Source organism: Phyllostomus discolor, chromosome 13 (assembly GCF_004126475.2).
Source record: "Phyllostomus discolor isolate MPI-MPIP mPhyDis1 chromosome 13, mPhyDis1.pri.v3, whole genome shotgun sequence".
Taxonomy (NCBI): Eukaryota; Metazoa; Chordata; class Mammalia; order Chiroptera; family Phyllostomidae; genus Phyllostomus; species Phyllostomus discolor.
Window position 1 is genome coordinate 15193096 of NC_040915.2, and position 18090 is coordinate 15211185.

At 39.8% G+C, this 18090-nt stretch overlaps 1 protein-coding gene across 6 annotated transcripts in view; it reads left to right on the top strand.

Moving 5' to 3' along the window:
• ARHGAP26 (Rho GTPase activating protein 26) overlaps window positions 1-18090 on the top strand; it is a 409289-nt gene that overhangs the window by 154594 nt on the left and 236605 nt on the right. For all 6 annotated transcript variants that reach the window (XM_036014072.1, XM_036014068.1, XM_028527303.2 and 3 more), the window contains exon 11: window positions 887-965. In XM_036014072.1, coding sequence (XP_035869965.1) covers window positions 887-965 — 79 coding nt within the window. The remainder of the gene's footprint in view (window positions 1-886; window positions 966-18090) is intronic.

The window sequence follows — 18090 nt, forward strand, 5'->3', positions numbered from 1 at the left end:
GCAGATGTTTAGAGGGGGGAAGGTGGTTTATGGACTCTCTGGGACCCATCTGTGGACCCTAAGTAAAGAACTTCTTTAATGAGCATAGACTTCTCCCAGGTTCCTTTTTATGGCACAAGTCTCTCCTCTTGGAGTGCCATCTGTAACGGGAATTCAACAAACATCATTTGATACCATGTGTATACTTTCTGGAGGGTTTGTGCTCAGTTTGAAAGAGCAAGCAGATTTCAGTAAGAGGGTGAAAGAGCAAACACGTGTAAAGAACTTAGCACCTGATGTGGCAAGTATTCACTTAAAGAATACTGTACATTTAATATAATCATAATTGCAAGGCCGATTACCTCCGTAAAACTTCTCCATCTCAAAAGGAGTTTGGAAGCATTGAACTAGCTATTAGACTAGAATCACTCCAGCTTGGATGTTTTGCCTTCTTTTATCTCAAGTCCATTCACTTCAATACATATTTATTGCACTCCTACTGTGAGTAAAGCACTCTATTAATCATTCTGGAGAACAGGAATGAACAAGATCTGAAGGAATAAGCAAGGGCTAAAGGCATCATTTTAATTACCTTATTTTCCTTATCTGTAAATAGAGTCACATCCTCTGTATTTCTTCCTACCTCCCTGGGGCTTATTGAGCTTATGGAGAGGGACTTATGGAGAGGGACTTATGAGAGAGACTTATTGAGAGGAACTTGGGACCATGCCTTAGCTTCCTGAGACTGGAAGATGATGGCTCAGAAAAGCCAAGGGGGGGGGGGTGCCTCTCTTTGTGTAGTTAGCCCTAGTGACCTCTCCTTCTGTGCCATGGGTGCTTCTTTAAAGTTCACCTTTGTCAGGATCTCTCTACCTAGGTTCATATCCGTATCTTTCTTTCTCTGCAGGCCAGGGGTTATCACTATGCAGGCACTGTCAGAAGAGGACCGGAGGCTCTGGATGGAAGCCATGGATGGCCGGGAACCTGTAAGTACAATTCAGGGAAGTAGAGGGATAAAGGTCCTGAGTTGTATGCTGCTTCCCTATGCAGTGATTGTTGCTGGTGCTCCAAAGCCTTGGGGTTCTGAAGACCAATGTACTGGAGGGAGTTTTGGTTTTTTAATTCCTGGGCTGATGTTTATAGATGTTGATCTTGCTTCTGTGTGGGTGCTGTCCCTGTGATTCCGCCTTAATTTCAAAGGTGTGGGTTCTGCATGACACTGTACTAGAACTCCCCATTTGCTGAAGCAACTGTAGCACTCCTAAGTCTCTTAGAGGAGCCAGAGTCTAGTTGTGCTTAGTGAATATTTATTCATGCTTCCATGAAGTAGGATGCAAAGCATTATTTCAGTCGTGTTTTAATGGGATAAAAGTGTGTACAGATTATGCAGTGTATTTTCTCACCCCCTTCTGGTTCAGCTTCTCTTTGCCATAGCAGCCCACATCCCGTTATACACAGTGAGATTATACACAGTGAGATTATTAGGGCTGATGGAAGGGGTTTAGTCTGGTAATGTGATCCATACTCCCATTTCAGAGATGCTGGCCTCTGCTGGGTGATGTAATCTTGTGGTTTTCCTGCATCTTGTGACATGTAAAACCACGCAAGAACTCTGGGGAAGTCCCTCAAGTCATGATGCCAAAGATATCACCTCCAGAGTTCAGCAAATCGCAAGGTTGCAGAAATCTTAAGAGGGCAGTTTAACCATGTCCCACAAGTAAAAGATAAAAAGCATTCACACTGTCAGAGGGCCAATAATTATTACTTGCAAAAGCACCATCCAGAGGGGGAGATGTGTGCAAGGGACCTCAGGCCAAGGCCTTCATGGACTATAGAACTCTCTGTGTCAAGCTGGGTGTCCAGTAGAGATGATTCCAGTCCATTTGTGTGTTTTTTTCTCAGCCTACCCTGGTTTGGTGGTCTGTATTGATTAATAATAATGCACCTTTCTACTCAGTTTTTTATACAAATAATGGAACTCAGTTCAATCAACTAAGCATATACAAATAACAAGTGTTTGCCTAACGTCTAATGATAGAGAGCACAATTTAAATAATTGTTTAAACATTTTGACACAGTTTGCTAAACTCTAATTAAATATTTAATCTGAATTCTTCTCCTGGGCTAAAATATAAGATAATTCTTATTTCACTCGATATATTGTTACTTATAGAAACTTTCTCAAAAGGAGATACATGTTTCTACCTTCAGGGCTTGTGGGCACAATAGCTACTTGATTTCAGAGGCCTTTGAAAGCGGTTTCCTAAGTAGTCCTTCATCTTTGCCATTATCATCTATCCTTAGAGGAGCACTTTTTTGGGTGTAAGACACAACTCTTTGATTTGGCATATCTCTTAAACTATTTCTCCTAGCTTCTTACCATTTCATGGGTGGGGAAACTGAGGTTAAGTCACTTGCCCCAAGTTGTAGAGATGTAAGTAGCTGTATTAGTAGGGTACAGGCTAAGTTGCCATAACAAAGAGACTTTGAAGTACAGTGGCTTAAATAAGATGGAAGTTTATTTCGTCCTCAGTGCCCAGAAGTGAGTGGTCCATCCTTGTCAGGGTCATCTGTCATCCTCAACCACGGCTTCCCAGGTCATTGTAGTCATTGCCATTTTCCAACCAGATAACAGGGATGAAAATACCCAGGACCCAAAAGGTACACACACCACTTTCATTGGACCATGCATAATTATACGGCCACATCTATCTGCAGAGGAGGATGAGAAATCTAAGCTATGCATAAACAGCCATGGGCCCAGCCAGTCCCCAGGCATCTTAATGCCTCGAGGAAGAAGAAGAGAAAGGATACCGTGGTGGGGTAGTTAATAGCCTTCACCACAGTGGCAAAGCTAGAATTTGAACCTATGCCTAGCCCTAGGCATAATTGATTTTCATCTTTAGTAGAGGTAACATGTTGAATTCCCTTCTAAGAAACCTTAGTTAATTTTTACAATACTTTCTCTGCCTCCTTTGAATTATTTTTCAACTTGTAGGGAAGGAAATACCCAAGAATAAAAATCCTGTCAGGGCATACTATTCTCACTATGGATAAAGAACCCAGTACTTTCAGTGTGTTTGTTTATTTGTTTGTTTTGTTTTGTTTGTCTCCAATAAGCTGAAGTTTTAAAGCTGCTTTACCAACTCCGTTTTGGGCCCGTCTTTCCTCCCTCTCCCCACCACTTGATATTTGTTCTCTGTCAGTATGGAATTGGTCTTCTTATTAATGTAATCACTTCAGTTTTCCTGTACATTAATATCTGGCTTCTGCAGATGGAAAGGTGTGTAGTTGAAAGAAACGTTTCCTTGTTCCACAACGTACACATTAAAACAAGTTTAAACACAAAATAGTTCTGTTTCTAAACATAACATTATTTTCTCACAGGAGCGTATAGCTTGCGTTTAAAACTATACCTCCGTGTGCTTTCTAGTTCCCTAAAGAGAGAGATAAATACAGACAAATGATGATTGTGTAATTGGTGGGAATATTAGGCTTAATTTTGTATCCCGTTGCTGGGAGTCTGTAGGGAACATAACTGGTGACATACACCCAGTAGACAATTAGCAGCTCCAGTTTTAATCACCATCTCCCTAATTAGCTAAATCTGTTCTCTTGGGAGTTTTGGGTTTGGTAAGGGAACAGACGTCTTTTTCTCTAGCTGGTCTAAGAGTGTTCCCCTCAGTTTAGGGAGATGTTAATGGTGGCACCTACCATTCCTTGTTTTTTACTTCTTTCCCAGTTGATCTGTGCTTGATTATTCAGTGTTGGATTGGGGGAGTAATTTTGGTTTCCACCCTTTTTGTTCTTTCATTGTTCAAGAACACCTCAGGATGGTTGGTTTTGTTAATTAAAAAAACCTTAATGAGCCCTAAATCAGTTGATTTTACAGTGACATTTTAGTCTGAAGAAATGTCAGAATGTCTTTATGATATTGATGGATAGATGATGTAGGAAGAAATTAGAGCTGTGTTACCTACAATGAGCATTACGGATTTTATCTATTTGGTGAATTTGAATTCAAATGATGGAAACCCAGGTCAAACTTGTGTAGGAAAAAGCTGGATTGATGGACTTACATAACTGGAAAATATTGGAGCCTGCCAGTTCTGGTCCATTTGAATACCATGTTTGGTGTTAGTTTCTTCTTTTGTGTTGACTTCATTTCTAGCGGTTTCTTTCCATGTTATGGTGGTATGCTTCTAACTGTTTTGGGCTTACATCTCATTATCAAGAACAGGAAAACTCTTTCTATAAGGGGTCAGATAGTAAATATTTTAGGTTTTGCAGCTACTCAACTTTACTGTTGTAGCTCAAAAGCAGCCATGGATAATATGTGAATGAATGGGCATGGCTATGTTTTAATAAAACTTAGTGTACAAAACCAGGTAGAAAGCTAGATTTTAGTGACTGGTGATTGTTTGTTGATCTCTGATTTGTAAGTCAAGTGCAAAGAGGGTTTATAATTCCAGAGTCATTGCATATTTGAATTGAACTAAATACTTGGACTAGAGGATGGATAGATGAATTAACCATACCTGCCTCACTTGCTCACTGAACTAGTACTTCATAAATGGCAGGGAAAGGTTTTCCCCTGAGGGAAAACCAAAGAATTGCTACATGAGGGTTTGACCTTGCTAACACATTGCTAGTAAGCATATTTGCTAAAAGCAAGCAAATTAAAATCACTACCAGGCCCCCATCATTGCCAACTCATACATACTCAACCTGAAGTATTCTCTCTCCACTATGGAAAGATGACTCAACAAGTCAGTGAGACCAGTAGGTAACCTGGAACCTCAGAGCTAGGGTCAGCCTCTGTAAACTGTGTTCCCATGTAATCCTTTGGCTGTGTTCAGAGGTGTCTGTCTGGAAGAGCTTCTGTTCATACTTTTAGAGGTTTTAGTCCCCCTTCACATCCCAAGGATTCCTTAGTGAAATTAACTATTTCTTCACTTTGAGCCAGTACTTGAATTTCTTCTGGGCAGCCAGAAGGTTAGAAGATTGGCAGATGCCAGAATATGTAAATTAAATTAGGAAGAAACAGATGGTATATATAGCATCAAAGATTACATGTAAATCCATGTACTAGTTTGAAGCTATGAAACTTCAACCTTTGTAAGTCAAAAGTAGCCAGATACTGGTGGTTTCATATGGTTCCATCTCCTAGCTGTGGAGCAGAAAGGAGCACATACCTAGGCTAGTATTACACTCTTATTTATATGAGAGGAAACACTGCTTAAAAAGGCCAGTCAGTTGCTCATCTTGGGTAGCTAATCCAGGTCTCCTAGCTTCTAGTTCTGTGCTGTTTTACTACAGCCAACACACTGCTGAATTATTAGGAAGCCATAGTTAAGTGGTACGTACCTTCGCTCTTAAATGGAGCTTCCTTATTGTAGCTACTTCAGTGGAAGAAGGGAAAAGGAAGGGGAAACTAAGGAAAAACCACATCTAGTAGGAGGATAAGACAGTATGGCTTCCTTCTGCTCACCTCCATTTGAAGTCTCTGAGGACTTTGAGACTGAACAAAGTGTGCCCTTGTCTTACCTTTCTCTACTGTGCCCGAACTCTAGACCCAAGATCTTCAAGGACCCTGAGCATAAATGGGCAGTGGCATTGCATGTTATGTCCTGCACCTGATGTGTGAAAGCGTGAGCCATTAGAGTATGTGAAGAAAACAAGTAAGAATGATTACTGTTCAGTCCCAGGATCAGAGGCAGAACGTCATGGTGGTTAAGAATGTGGGCTTGGGCAGCCTGAGTTTAATTCCCTACTCACCACTAATGGCTCTCTAACACTGAAGAATGACCTAGTCTCTCTGAGCATGTTTCTTTGCCTGCAAAATGGGGATGATGATGATGATGATAATAATAATAATACCTTCCTATAAGATCGTTGTATAAGGATCAACATAAATGTATCATGCTTAGCACAATATAATAGGGTGAAGTGCTTATTCAAAGTTAGTTCTTACTGTTGTCTTTTTGGAGAAAAAGGGCATCCCTGGATTCTCTCTCTACCTCCATTTCTGAATTACTCCACTCATTTCAGCGCAGAGTTTATTTAAAGCTGCCTTGCCCGAACTCACCAGAGTGCAGAGCAGGGACTGATTTCTCTAGTATGGAAAATGTGGTTTCATTTAGCTGTCAGTCTGCACTTTTAGGCAATGGGTGGAGGAGCAGGAAGTAATCTTCAGCCTCCTTCACTGTGACAGCCCCTGCCTGGCGGTTTATAATCCCAGCTGTATGGTAAAATAAGTGATCAATCGAATGAGTATGTTTGGTTAAGGAGGTGTGGAGTGAAGTTGCTATGCTCTTATGTGATGATGCAGGCCTTGCTTCTTTATCAGTGGAATGATGATTTGGAAGAACAGTTCTTCCCATTTTGTGAAAGCTGTCTTTGTAATGTCACATGGTGTGAACTGATGACAAGTCTGAAAGTAAGGCCCCCAATTTGCTTTCTATCTCCACCTCCCATGACTGGGCCCCAAGCTGCTGGGAAATTGGATTATACCTCCATACTGTTTTGTTTGTGTTTCTTTGTGTACTTATTTCTATTCATGTACATCTAGAAATAATTTCTGCTTTTTAGAATTTTTGACACTAGTTTTACTTTAGGTTATTAAACCTGTACTCTTTGATATTTAGGTTGTTTTCAGCTTTTCATTATGTGATTACAAACAGCAGTGTAATGAAAATCATTGTATGCACTTTATTGTCTATTTTATTTGTCTAGGATGCATACCAAATGGAATTGCATGTTGAATGGTATGCACATTTAATATTTTAATAGATATTGACAAGTTACTGTCTCCACAAAAATGTACCAACTTATCCTTCCTCCAATCAGTTATGAGGAAGCCTATTTTCTCCACCCTTTTGCTAACACTGCATATTATGATGTGTATGAGAATTTGATGGTGGAAGATTGTATTTTGTTTTCACTTGCACTTCTCAAATTACTAATTAGATTGAAAATCTTTTCTCATGTTTCTCAGCCATTTGTATTTCTCTTTTTTTTAATACAGTAATATTCTAGCCACCATCCCTGCTATCAGGTTTGGAGTGGTGACTAATCAAGGGCATTCCTCCCCTAGCTGGGCAGCTGCTCTCCTGGTTCATTGGGCTCAGCGGTCTGAATGGGAACCCAAGGGTCCTCTATACCTCTCTTCTCACAATAGTCTGCAACTTGTTGGACTTCCCCAGCTGCTACCAGTGTCCTTCTAACTCCTAAGTAAAAAATGCCCTCATACTTCTCAGCTACAGGAGCTGCAGTTCCTAGCAGCTGCAAGGGTTCCAAGCCCAAGAATCCTAAGATAGGTATGCCCCTCCACCTGGCTGATGTGCCCTTCTAGCCCTTCTACCTGTGGTTCTGTCTCAGAGCAAAGATAGAAGATTCCTGTCACTCTCTCTGCTTATTTCAGAGGGCAGTTCTTGTTCTGTCCCTACCTATATTGTTAATATTCTACCTACATACAATTACCTACATACAATTTCAGGTTTTCTGGAAGTTCCTTCTCCTGTTTTTGTGGCCTAGGTTAACTACTGCTAACCTCCGAAGAAGTTGGCATGAACTAGGCTTTAACCCTGAAGGTTTCTGTTGCCAGTTTGAGTCAGAATTAAGGCAAAATTAAGAGTTCCCTACTTTATTTCCTCTGCCTGGAAGATGATATTTTTGCAAGTTAAGAATTTATCAGAGACTCTATTGTGTGTATGTGTGTGTTACTTTTTTAACTTTTCATTTTTAAATCATGTCAGACTTATAAAAATGTTGCAAAAGTATAAGAATTCCGGAATACCCTTTATCCAGGTACCACCAGTGTCAACATCATACATAACTGCAGTGGTGTAATAATGAAGCCAGGATATTAACACTAATACAGTATTATTATCTGTTTTACAGATCTCAAATTATGTCAGTTGTCTTACTGATATATTTCTTTCTATTCCAGAGTTTCATCCAGGATCCCACATTGTATTTTGTTGTCACAGCTTCTTAGTTTCATTTAACCTGGGATAGTTTAGGGATTTGATTTATTAAAGAGCGTTACTATCAGCAGATGTCCAGGTAGTTCAGATCCCCATCAGGACAGCATCCTGTCTCTGTTCTGTGTTTGGGTGTATCTGGGGACTGTTGTCAGTATGCTCCCTCCACCTAGGTAATTATTCATATCTGTCCACACTCAGACCACTTAGGTTTCTCTCTGTCTTCTCCCAGAGGCTCTCTGATATGTATTTAATCTCATGTCGTAAATTGTCTTATAATACATCAATTTGTTTTGCACATTTTTGTCTTCTGCCCTATCTACTCACATCATATATTCTTCCTTGCACAATTTACTGTGTTTATTATATATATTATAGTTGTTGCTTTAAAGACATTTGAGGGCTATAATATGCTCTTATTAGACATTCTGTAGCGTGACCTCCCACCTCTAGAAACAGCACCAATTACTGTTGGCCTTCTCGCAGATGTTGTAACAATGATTCATGGAAGTGGAGATTATGGTTGGATTAGCTTCAGTTTTTATCCCCCCTCTGTGGGGAAAGCATTTGATAAAAAAGATCTTTTTGGGAGTGACTTTGTTCGTTTGATTGAATGATTGAACTGGCTGTAACTTTCTCTTCCACTCTAAAAGCCAGAAAATGGTCATACTTATTAGTGGTCAAATCAGGGATATCACTTAAAAAATATATTGACAGATGGAGCTGGAGGCATTTTTGAATATTAGGAAATCTATGAATTAGGTGGTATTCTTTGTGCTGAGGTGTGGACCAAGATAAGCATTTTTGAAAAATTATCCTTGGGTTTGCTAAATTGGGCTCAAGTGTGGCTCATGGTGCCAATGTGACCTCATTCTTTTTAGGTGTGTTCCCAAAAACCCTGCCCATGATCCTGGAAAAAAACACCAGCGCAAGTAAACACATCCTAAAAGCAAAGCCATTTTCTAGTATGGTTTTAAAAGTCTTCCCTTTTGGTCATCCAGAAAATACTGCAGACATGTGGTCTAGTGGTTACAGCCAAAGGCCAAGCAGAAGGAGCGCGGCCCTGGCTGGCCCCCAGCCAGCTGCCATCGCTCCTGTGTGCTGTGTGGTCTTGACCCAGTGCCCAGAAAAATGAGATTCCCTCCATCTTTACCTCTTTGTTTTTAAAGGCAAAAAGAGAAGGGAGTAAAGGGAACCAGAAACTGAGCTAAGATTCCTTAGATAGGTTAGAAATATGCCCTCTTATAATTAATCATTGCTAATTAGTTTTGTTTACCCCACTAATCTCAAAAGAGCTTTACTTCAGTCAGACTAAGGAAATCATCAAGCCGCTTGGGGTAAATTGATGTGGATTTTTTATTGGAGGGGGGAGGGAATGTCTAGTGATGAAATGTGTTGGAGTACTTTTTAACTCTCTCTTGGAACTACTTTGCAGAAATCAATGCCATCTTTCTCCTAGTAGTTGTTGGCTATGCCAGTCATCTGAAAGGATAACGATTCTTTGCTTTGGCAATGCATCCACCTAATTCATACCGCTGTGTGTTGTCATCCCAGGAAGGTGATTTACTGAGGACAGGGATTAATCCTATCCTTTTTGCCTTTCATATTATCTACCTAAAGTGCTTAGTAGAGTTCAGTGAAACATAATAAGTACTCATTACTCATTGAATTAACTTCGAGGAAATGACTTGAGCTGGGTTCTGTTATATAATCTACAGCTGAATTCATTTGTTGACTTCCTTGGGGTAATTATTGGTGCACTCTAAACAGAACTCCACGAAAGCAAGGATCTTGACTTTGGGTTTACACTATATTCACAACACCTAGAACAGCCCCAGGCCAAGATCACTTAGCACAGTGTTTGGGAATTCATACTCAATATTGTTTGAATGAATGAATTAAAAAAAAAACAAAGATACCCTGGGGTATGTTTCTCTTTTTAGCCACAGGCTTTGAACTTACTATATTTAGTTCCATGCTGCATCAACACTTCTTAGTGATTGTATATGACAGAAACCATTGAGCTACACCCAAGAAAGTCTCTGGTTAGAAGGCCTATTAGAGACTAAGGATCTAGTATTGGTTGAGAAGTTTGTAATCTTTTAGTTACTGTATACTCCCTGTAGCATCAACAGTAAAGTTAGGATATATATGTGTATATACATTGTATATAATAGTATATGCGTGTACTTTTCTGTATATTTTAAAAATTTCTTGCTATCTGCTGACTCTCCTTGAATTTATGAAAAATGCATAATTGTGCTCAGAGATCTAGTTCCTGGTAGTCAGGTTGCCGTATTGTGAAAGGAACTTTGACCACCAGTATCCTTGTGGCCATGCTGAAGAAGCTGAATTGATAGGTAAGGGCTGATCTCAGCCTTCCATTTCCTGAGGCGATTCCTTTACTTTGGCCTGCTGTTTAGAATTTAAAAAATATATACCCCAAGAAAAGTTGTGCATATGTTGTGTATGCACATATGAGCACATAGCCTTACCCCCACCCCGCCGTGAGGAGGCACAGCAGAGAAGGTGGCAGTAGTCATTTCCACAAATTGGTTTCACTCTGGTTGCACGTGGACTCTTGTTGTCTTAGCTCACTCTGTTGGTACTAGTAAAAGTGTTAAATGCATGGGTTTTGGAGGCAGCCATCTGAGTTTGAAACCTGATTCTGCTGTGAAGCCTTCAGCAATTTACTTAACCTTCTCTGAGCCTTAGTTTGCTTAGCTATAAAATGGGGAGAGTAAAAGTACTTAAGAAATTCGAGGAGATATTTTATATGTATTATTTTATATTCTGTTATTCAAAGACAGAAACAGCTATTTGCTTTGAGGGAGCTCAGTCATTTCATTTCCATTTCCATTGACAATTGGCTATTCCTGTACTTGCTTGTTTGCTTTTATTAACATGGAAGCAGCCACAATGGCACAGAGAGGATATAGCTTTTAACACCTCCCCCCAACCAGTGCATTTAAGTTGTGCTTCCATCTAGTTTGGCAAATTGAGCATCCTGCACCACCCCAGATTTCCTCACTGGAGCCCCACTGCCGCTCTCCTTCATTGACACATGAGAGGATGTAAGCTACTCTTTAAATTTTGGGGCCTCTGGAATTCAATTCAGTGAACGTTTATTGAGTGTAAACTATGTGCCAGGTACTATATGGGTGTTGAGAGAGTTAATGAGCAAACAGATTAGGCACCTGCCCTTGTACCATAAATAGTTTTCTTTCTTTCTTTTTTTTTTTGCTTGTATCTTCTTCCAATCTTGTGTACTGAAGTGGTTAGTTGTTTTAAAGTGAACAACTTCCATGCAAAAAGTCTCTCTGCACCAAGCATATATGTATATATGGTATTCTATAGCTTCAGAGCCCCATTTCTCAGAGGTTTGGAGCTTTCAGTAGCCCATTTCTAGCACCTGCTTGTTTCACCACCTCCTTTCTGTCTAAGTGGTGGGTTCTTGAAGTCCTGAAACTGGAGGACACTGTCTGTGTCTTGCTAGTTCAATGTTTCAGGATTGCCAAAATCAAGGCAGCCTATCTTATATGGACGGTGTTCTTTTATTCTTTTTTTTTTTTTTTTTTTGTGAGGTGGAATGTATGGAGTATCAATTGACCAGAGACTGGCTAAGAATTATGCTGTCCCCTTTTCCCTATAAGATGCAGTGACTAGGTCTTATTCCTGCCTGAAGTTGGGCTTCAACTATCTACCTGGTGTGGGACTACAAGTGATGACTTCCTACAGAGTCTTGGTTGGCACAGTCCATTTGGGATGGGCTACCATTGCTAGAATTGTTTTCTTCAGACCTGGGTCTCTAATGGTATCTGATCATAACTCTTTTCTTTTTCTTTATAAGAGATTTGGAAAACATTACATACACGTTCTAATCCTGCACGTTCTAATCTCTGGGAAAGGGCATCCAGACATTGGGGAATATTGTTAAAGACCACTAGACAGTAGTCAAGAAACATTAATTCCATTCTTCCTATGAAACAGAAGAATTTTAGGCCCCATAATAGGATGTTTCTGAAGACTTACTACAATATTCATCCATTTTAGAACCCAGATCAGGCTGTGGTTTTTTTTCTCCCCTCCTATGGTCTTGGCTGAGACTGGATCTACCCCTTGGCTTCTGATAGAGTCCCGCTGTTCTTATAATTGAAAATTCCTGAGGTCACCTCTCCTCTGGATTACCAATATGTTTTCTAACAAGTTGATGGATTACCTTCTACACTCAACTCCAACCCTCTGGAGTCATTCAGTTGGTCCTTTCTTTCTCTCCAGCTCTCTGTTTTCTTTCTGTCCTAAAACACTCAGCTTCCTGTTGGTCCAGACTACCTGTTTTCCACTGGGATCTCTACACTTCTCTCTTGGGAACTTGCCAAGTCCTCCTGCTTGGATCAGCAGCTTTTTCCAGTGGCATAGTATCTGACACATAGTCCACTTGGACATGGTGAGAAGGTGGGTCATACTTGACTAGTGGCCAGGGGTGATAGAACATGAACTCAAATGTGTTTCAGGTGTTTTGATATATCCACTCTGTGTCCTTATGGGGACATTGAAGTGTCTGTCTTAGGTTTTTTGTTTGTCTGTTAATGCAGATGAAGTTTGCCTATTTATTTTCTGTTAAATTTGACATAGGGCTAATTCTTGTACTGCTTGAATGTCACCATTTCAGAGGCACACTATCAATTTAATAGTCACTTTTGGGGAGAAAGGAGACATTTTATTAAATATAAACAAGGATTATATGGTACATTCCAATTCTAGGAAAAAGGTGTTTTAGAACCAAGGAAATATGGTATATATACACTCCTAGTGATATATTATGATTGGCCTGCAGAATAATTATGCAGACAGGAGGCTTTTTTGGAAAAGGGAGATCAGAGACTCTTTTAAAATCCCAGTGACTGTTATACTATCTAAAAAAATATGAATGTACCTGGAAAAGAAATATTGGCATAACATTTATGAAGGTTTATAGATCCTTTGAATCCACCCAAGTTACAAATCTCTGGCATCAGGTATTGAGGATAGTGTGTCCTTGTTTGACACTGGTAGGAAAGCTCTGCAAGGAATGACTGAAGAAGACATTTTGCAGTGTTTTATATCAGGACCCTCGTATAGGTTGTTAACACTAAAAGACTCCCCAGGCCTCTAATAGGGAAAATGGAAGTAGACTTGACCAATTCCAGATGTCGGTCTCCTTGTAGTCTGTCTCTTTGGCCTGGACATGTCTGGTGCTATCCCTGTGCAACACTTAGCACACTCTAAGTGAATTGTGCAAAACTTGGCCCTGCTCACTTGGAATGCCGGAGTCCTGGCTGCGGTGATGAGCGCAGTCCAGCTAGCCCAGTTATTTCTTTAGAACAATCTCTGGAGGCTTCTTTTACTTAAGACTTTTGAAGACAACAAAGGATTCTTTGAGAATGCTGAAACCCACACTGTATAATTAAGCCATGCATAGATTTAAGCATAATTATGGGGGGAGGGGTCCATGTTTATCTGTGTTTTCATTATCCCAGTCCCCAAAGTTATGAGCTTACCTGGGGAAGCAGAAGTTACGATTAATTGAAAACATGAACTGATGACAGATCACTAATAAAACTAGTCTTCCCTTAACCAGTTCTCCTCTCTGCTCAATACTTTCATTTAGTTTAGGACATCTTGTCTGTGTCCTGGTCTTTCTCTGAATGGCAGGTAAACATTCAAAAGCAAAGCAAAGAAAAATTGTAATAAAAAAAAATGCCGAGAGATTTTATGAAGTCCAGGGAAGTGGTATTGGAGATCTTGAATTATGTGCATGGTCATGGGCAGAGGAGGACCTGGGGGTACTCAACCAGTTAGCAATTGATGAAGAGAAAACAGTGAGGGTGACAATCTGATAGACATGTGAAAGGAGAATGATTTGAATTAAAGGATTAAGAATGGACCTTTGGAAAATTGGTAAGGCCCTCAAATGCAAAAATGACCATATTTTTCATTGTGCTGTTACAGTCTAACTTAAAGACTATCTTACAGCATTATCATTAAATCTTGTAGGAAAATTTATTTCCCATCAACATGTATAGTCTGTTAAGATTTTGTGCACAGGTGAAATAAGAACTTAAATCTTATTTAAAGGAACTTTATTTTGATTATTTTTATTTCAGTTTTCTAGATAAAGCCCTGATTTGTCCCCCCTCCCTGCCATTTGACTGTAAAACACTGGTTGTCCTATTTTGGATATCTTTGTACCGGTTATCCTATAGCAACAAGTTCCCACACATGCATACAGTGAGTTATAGGCCCTGGGTTTTGCACGGATTTCTAGATCCTCCTCACTAAGAAGAGTCACTTTTCTGGTTTGATCTTGATTTTTGTTCCTGACTATTCTTTTTCCCTGCTGCCCTGTATTGGGAAGTATCTTATTGTAGTATACCCTGCTTTTTGTACAAAGTGCTCCAGCACTTTTATGTGACAACTGAAAGTTCAGATTTAAGTACAGAGAATGTAGCGATTGAATTGCTAAGGAAACTTTTACCTATCAACTCCACCCCTCCCCCCGCCCCCATCTCTCTTGGTCTCTCTCCTCACCTCTCCCTCTTCCCTCCTCTCCCTCTCTACCCACAGTTCTTTCCAGTTTTATACATCATCATTTGCACATGCCCAGGTTTTCAGTCTGGAAAGGCACTTAAACTACAGAATAAACTCCACATAGCTTTTCTAAAGAGATTTTTATTTCATAATATTTCAGTTAAGAATGACTTACAATTTTAACATAACATGAGCATATTTGAAGTAATGGGAATGTGTGTAATAGCCTTTCTTTCTGTTTGAAAATAAAAATCAGTAGTGAAAAATTCAAAGGCTAGATATTAAAATTTGGACCTAGGCCCTCAAGCATGTATGGTCATTTTTTATTCAAGGAACATTTTTTTCAGGCTTTAAATTATGTGTTTAGATACATGTTCTCCTCCCCCTCACCCTGCCCCTGATATGGTACCCAGATTATGTTTTAAGTAAATTTTAGGGTTGTGTTGACTCAGCTTTCATGCAAAACTCTGTGAAATGCCTTAGTATTTAGTTAACTGCAAGATTGAAAAGCCTCTGAGGTACTGTTATAAGCAGGACTAAAAACAAATGCAGCAATCATATACTGAATATATTTAAAATAAGCAGTATTAGCAGATTGTGATTCTGCAACCTTCCTTTAATATTCTGATCTTGAGCTACAGGTGTGCTAATATTCGGGGAAATGAATCTTATTTGAAAAGTAAATATATAGAGAAAACTATACATTTGTTTTTACTTTACATTTTACTGTAATAAGGAATGATTAATCTCAGACTGTCAGAGCTGGAAGAGACCTTAACGATCATCTTGAACATTGTCTTCATTTATAGAAAAAGAGAGGACCAGAGAAGGAAAATAAATTCCCTACGGGATCCCACAAGTGCTTACTTGCAGAGTCAGGACTAGAACTCATGGCTGCTCACTCCTAATTTTTTGCTCTTTTCATTACACTATCCTATTATTTGAACATTGTAAGAATGACATAGTAACAGCTCATTTATTCATTCACTTTGTCATTAATTTGGCAAACTGGATACCCACTTCATCCAGTGAATTTTCTGTTATTAATTTTCCATTGCTGTATAACAAATCACCACAAACTTGAGTGGCTTGAAGCAACCTCATTTATTAGGTCTAGTTCTGAGGCTCAGAAAGTCAGCATGGTTTGTTTGGGTTCTCTGCTCAGGCTGAAATCAAAGTATGGGCTGGCTGGGTCCTCATCAGGATTCATTGTTCTCTTCCACACTCATTGTGGCGAGGCACAGAATTCAGTTTCTTGTGTTTGTAGGACTTGACTCCACAATTTCTTGCTAGCCATCAGCCAGGGCCTGCTCTTGCAGTAGAGGCAGCTGCCACATTCCTCACCACGTGGCCCGTTCCATTTTTAAGCCATCTTCAGAATGTGGAATCCTTCTTACACTGCACATCTCTTTGCCTTTCTCTTGTTCTACCAGCCTGAGAAAACTCTGCTTTTAAAGGACTCCTGTGATTAGATTAGGTCCATCCAGGTAACCTCTGTATCTTAAGGTCAGCTGACTTGGGACTTGAATTACATCTGCAAAACCCCTTCGTATTAGTACCTAGATTAGTGTTTTTGGATAACCACTGGGCAGAAATCTTGGGTGAATCCATCTTTGGAATTCTGCCTACCACATCTAACTTATATGGTGGCCAAATTTTGGACACACCCTACCATCTGTGACATTTTTGTGAACCTTGAAATAAAGGCAGCTATATGGGTTTCATCTATTTTTGTGTTTCAAGGGCCTAGTGATAGAAATGGCCTCTAGGCAGCAATAGCTGTTACAAAATTCATGCACTTGATTGCATAGAAAAGACAGAGTCACTCATGACCTGATGGTCATAGATGAAGTTGTTTCCAAATAAGGCTTTGGGGACAGTCTGATGAAGCAAGAGTGATTTTGGTAGCAGAGGAAAAATAAACAAATTAGATTATAAAAGCACAATGATCTTAGTTCAAACACCTCTGCCCTCATCATGGATGACAGCAGCCAACAGTAATACTGAGCCGAAGTGAATGAGAAAAGTTAAGTTCCACATGCTCATTTTAAGAAGAAAAATCTATGATATAATGTGAGAGAAATTCCTACCAAAAAAAGGTTAACATTTTGGTATCTAAAAAGGTTAAGCTTAACAAGAAAATTAACCCCTTTAGTGACACCCCAGTGGCTTCCCATTCATTTAAAATAAAACCCAAACCTCTGGTGTGGCCAAAAAGGTCAACCTCATTGGCCATCTTTCTGTTCCCCAGCACACCAAGTTCTTTCTCACCTCAGGACCTTTGTACATGCTGTTATGCCTACTGCAGTGTTCTTTCAGTTTTCACATGCCTTTTTATATAGCTTACTCTTATTTCTTCATATCTCAGCCTAAATTGCACATTCTCAGTTTTGTAATTGCCCTATTTATAACATTACTATCTTGCCTCTTCCTAGCCTCTAGTACTTTCTATTACATCATCCTGTGTGTCTTCTGTACAGCCTGGTTTGTTTACTTGTTTATGATTTGTCTCTTACCTGCAGAATGTTACACCTTGAATTTGACCTTCTCTAACTCACCTTTGTCTCCTTGGTGTCTAGATCAGGTCCCTACCATGTAGTGGACACTCAGTCATTATTTGTTGGATGTTAAAGAATTCCAGAGAGGTTAAATGCTCCAGTGTCACAAAGGGAAATCTTGGCATAACCAGGAGTAGCACTGTCAGTTTTAGGAAATTTTAACCTGTCACTTGACCTATTGGTTGTCCTGATTACCAGTTTTGCAGTTGGAATAAGAATGACCAATGACTAGCCTGAGGTGCTACAGGTAATTTTAGTAAGGGCTAAGATTAGCCTTCCTAACACTTGATAGTTTCAGTTATCATGTATCACAGGGAACTGGTCTATGTTGAAAATATTCAACTTTTAGAGTTCTTCCCTTCCTTAAAATTAAATGATAGTCTTCAAATGTACCATTTGAAATGTTTCAGTTCATTCTTCTTACTTTCATATTTTTTCTGTTTATAAGTTAATTCTGTTCCAAATTTATTGTTTTCATTTTCAATGTCTATTAAACAAAAATGGTGACAGATTTATCTCCCACTAGAAGTTGGCACCAGAAAGGGACCAGGGCTGGGTGGGTCTGCCCCAGCACAGTCTGGAATGTGTGGGTTCTTGACTTTGTGCAGGAAATATTTCACAGAATGAGTCCAGGTGATTTTGAGAGTATGTTTATTAAAGCTGGGGGCAGTGAAACAAAGAATGGACTTAAGATACAACAGTCAAGGTCATAGCAACAGGAATGAGCCTGGTGGAGCTGCCTTGGCACTTTGGAAAATCACAGAGGCAGAAGAAGTGAGCCAGCTGGGCTGTGTGAACTCAGGAAATAAGTTACAGAGGCAAAAGGAGGGCCTTTGGAGAGTGGTTCAGGAGTTTAGCCTGGGAGAAGCTGCCACTGCCTGCTGCTCCCCTGGTTGCAAGTCTCCTGGGAATCCTTAGCTTAGGATAAATAAAGCAAAGATACATGCATGAGGAAAGAAGAGGGGTGTGGGTATGCTCAAGAGAGAGTGCACTACACT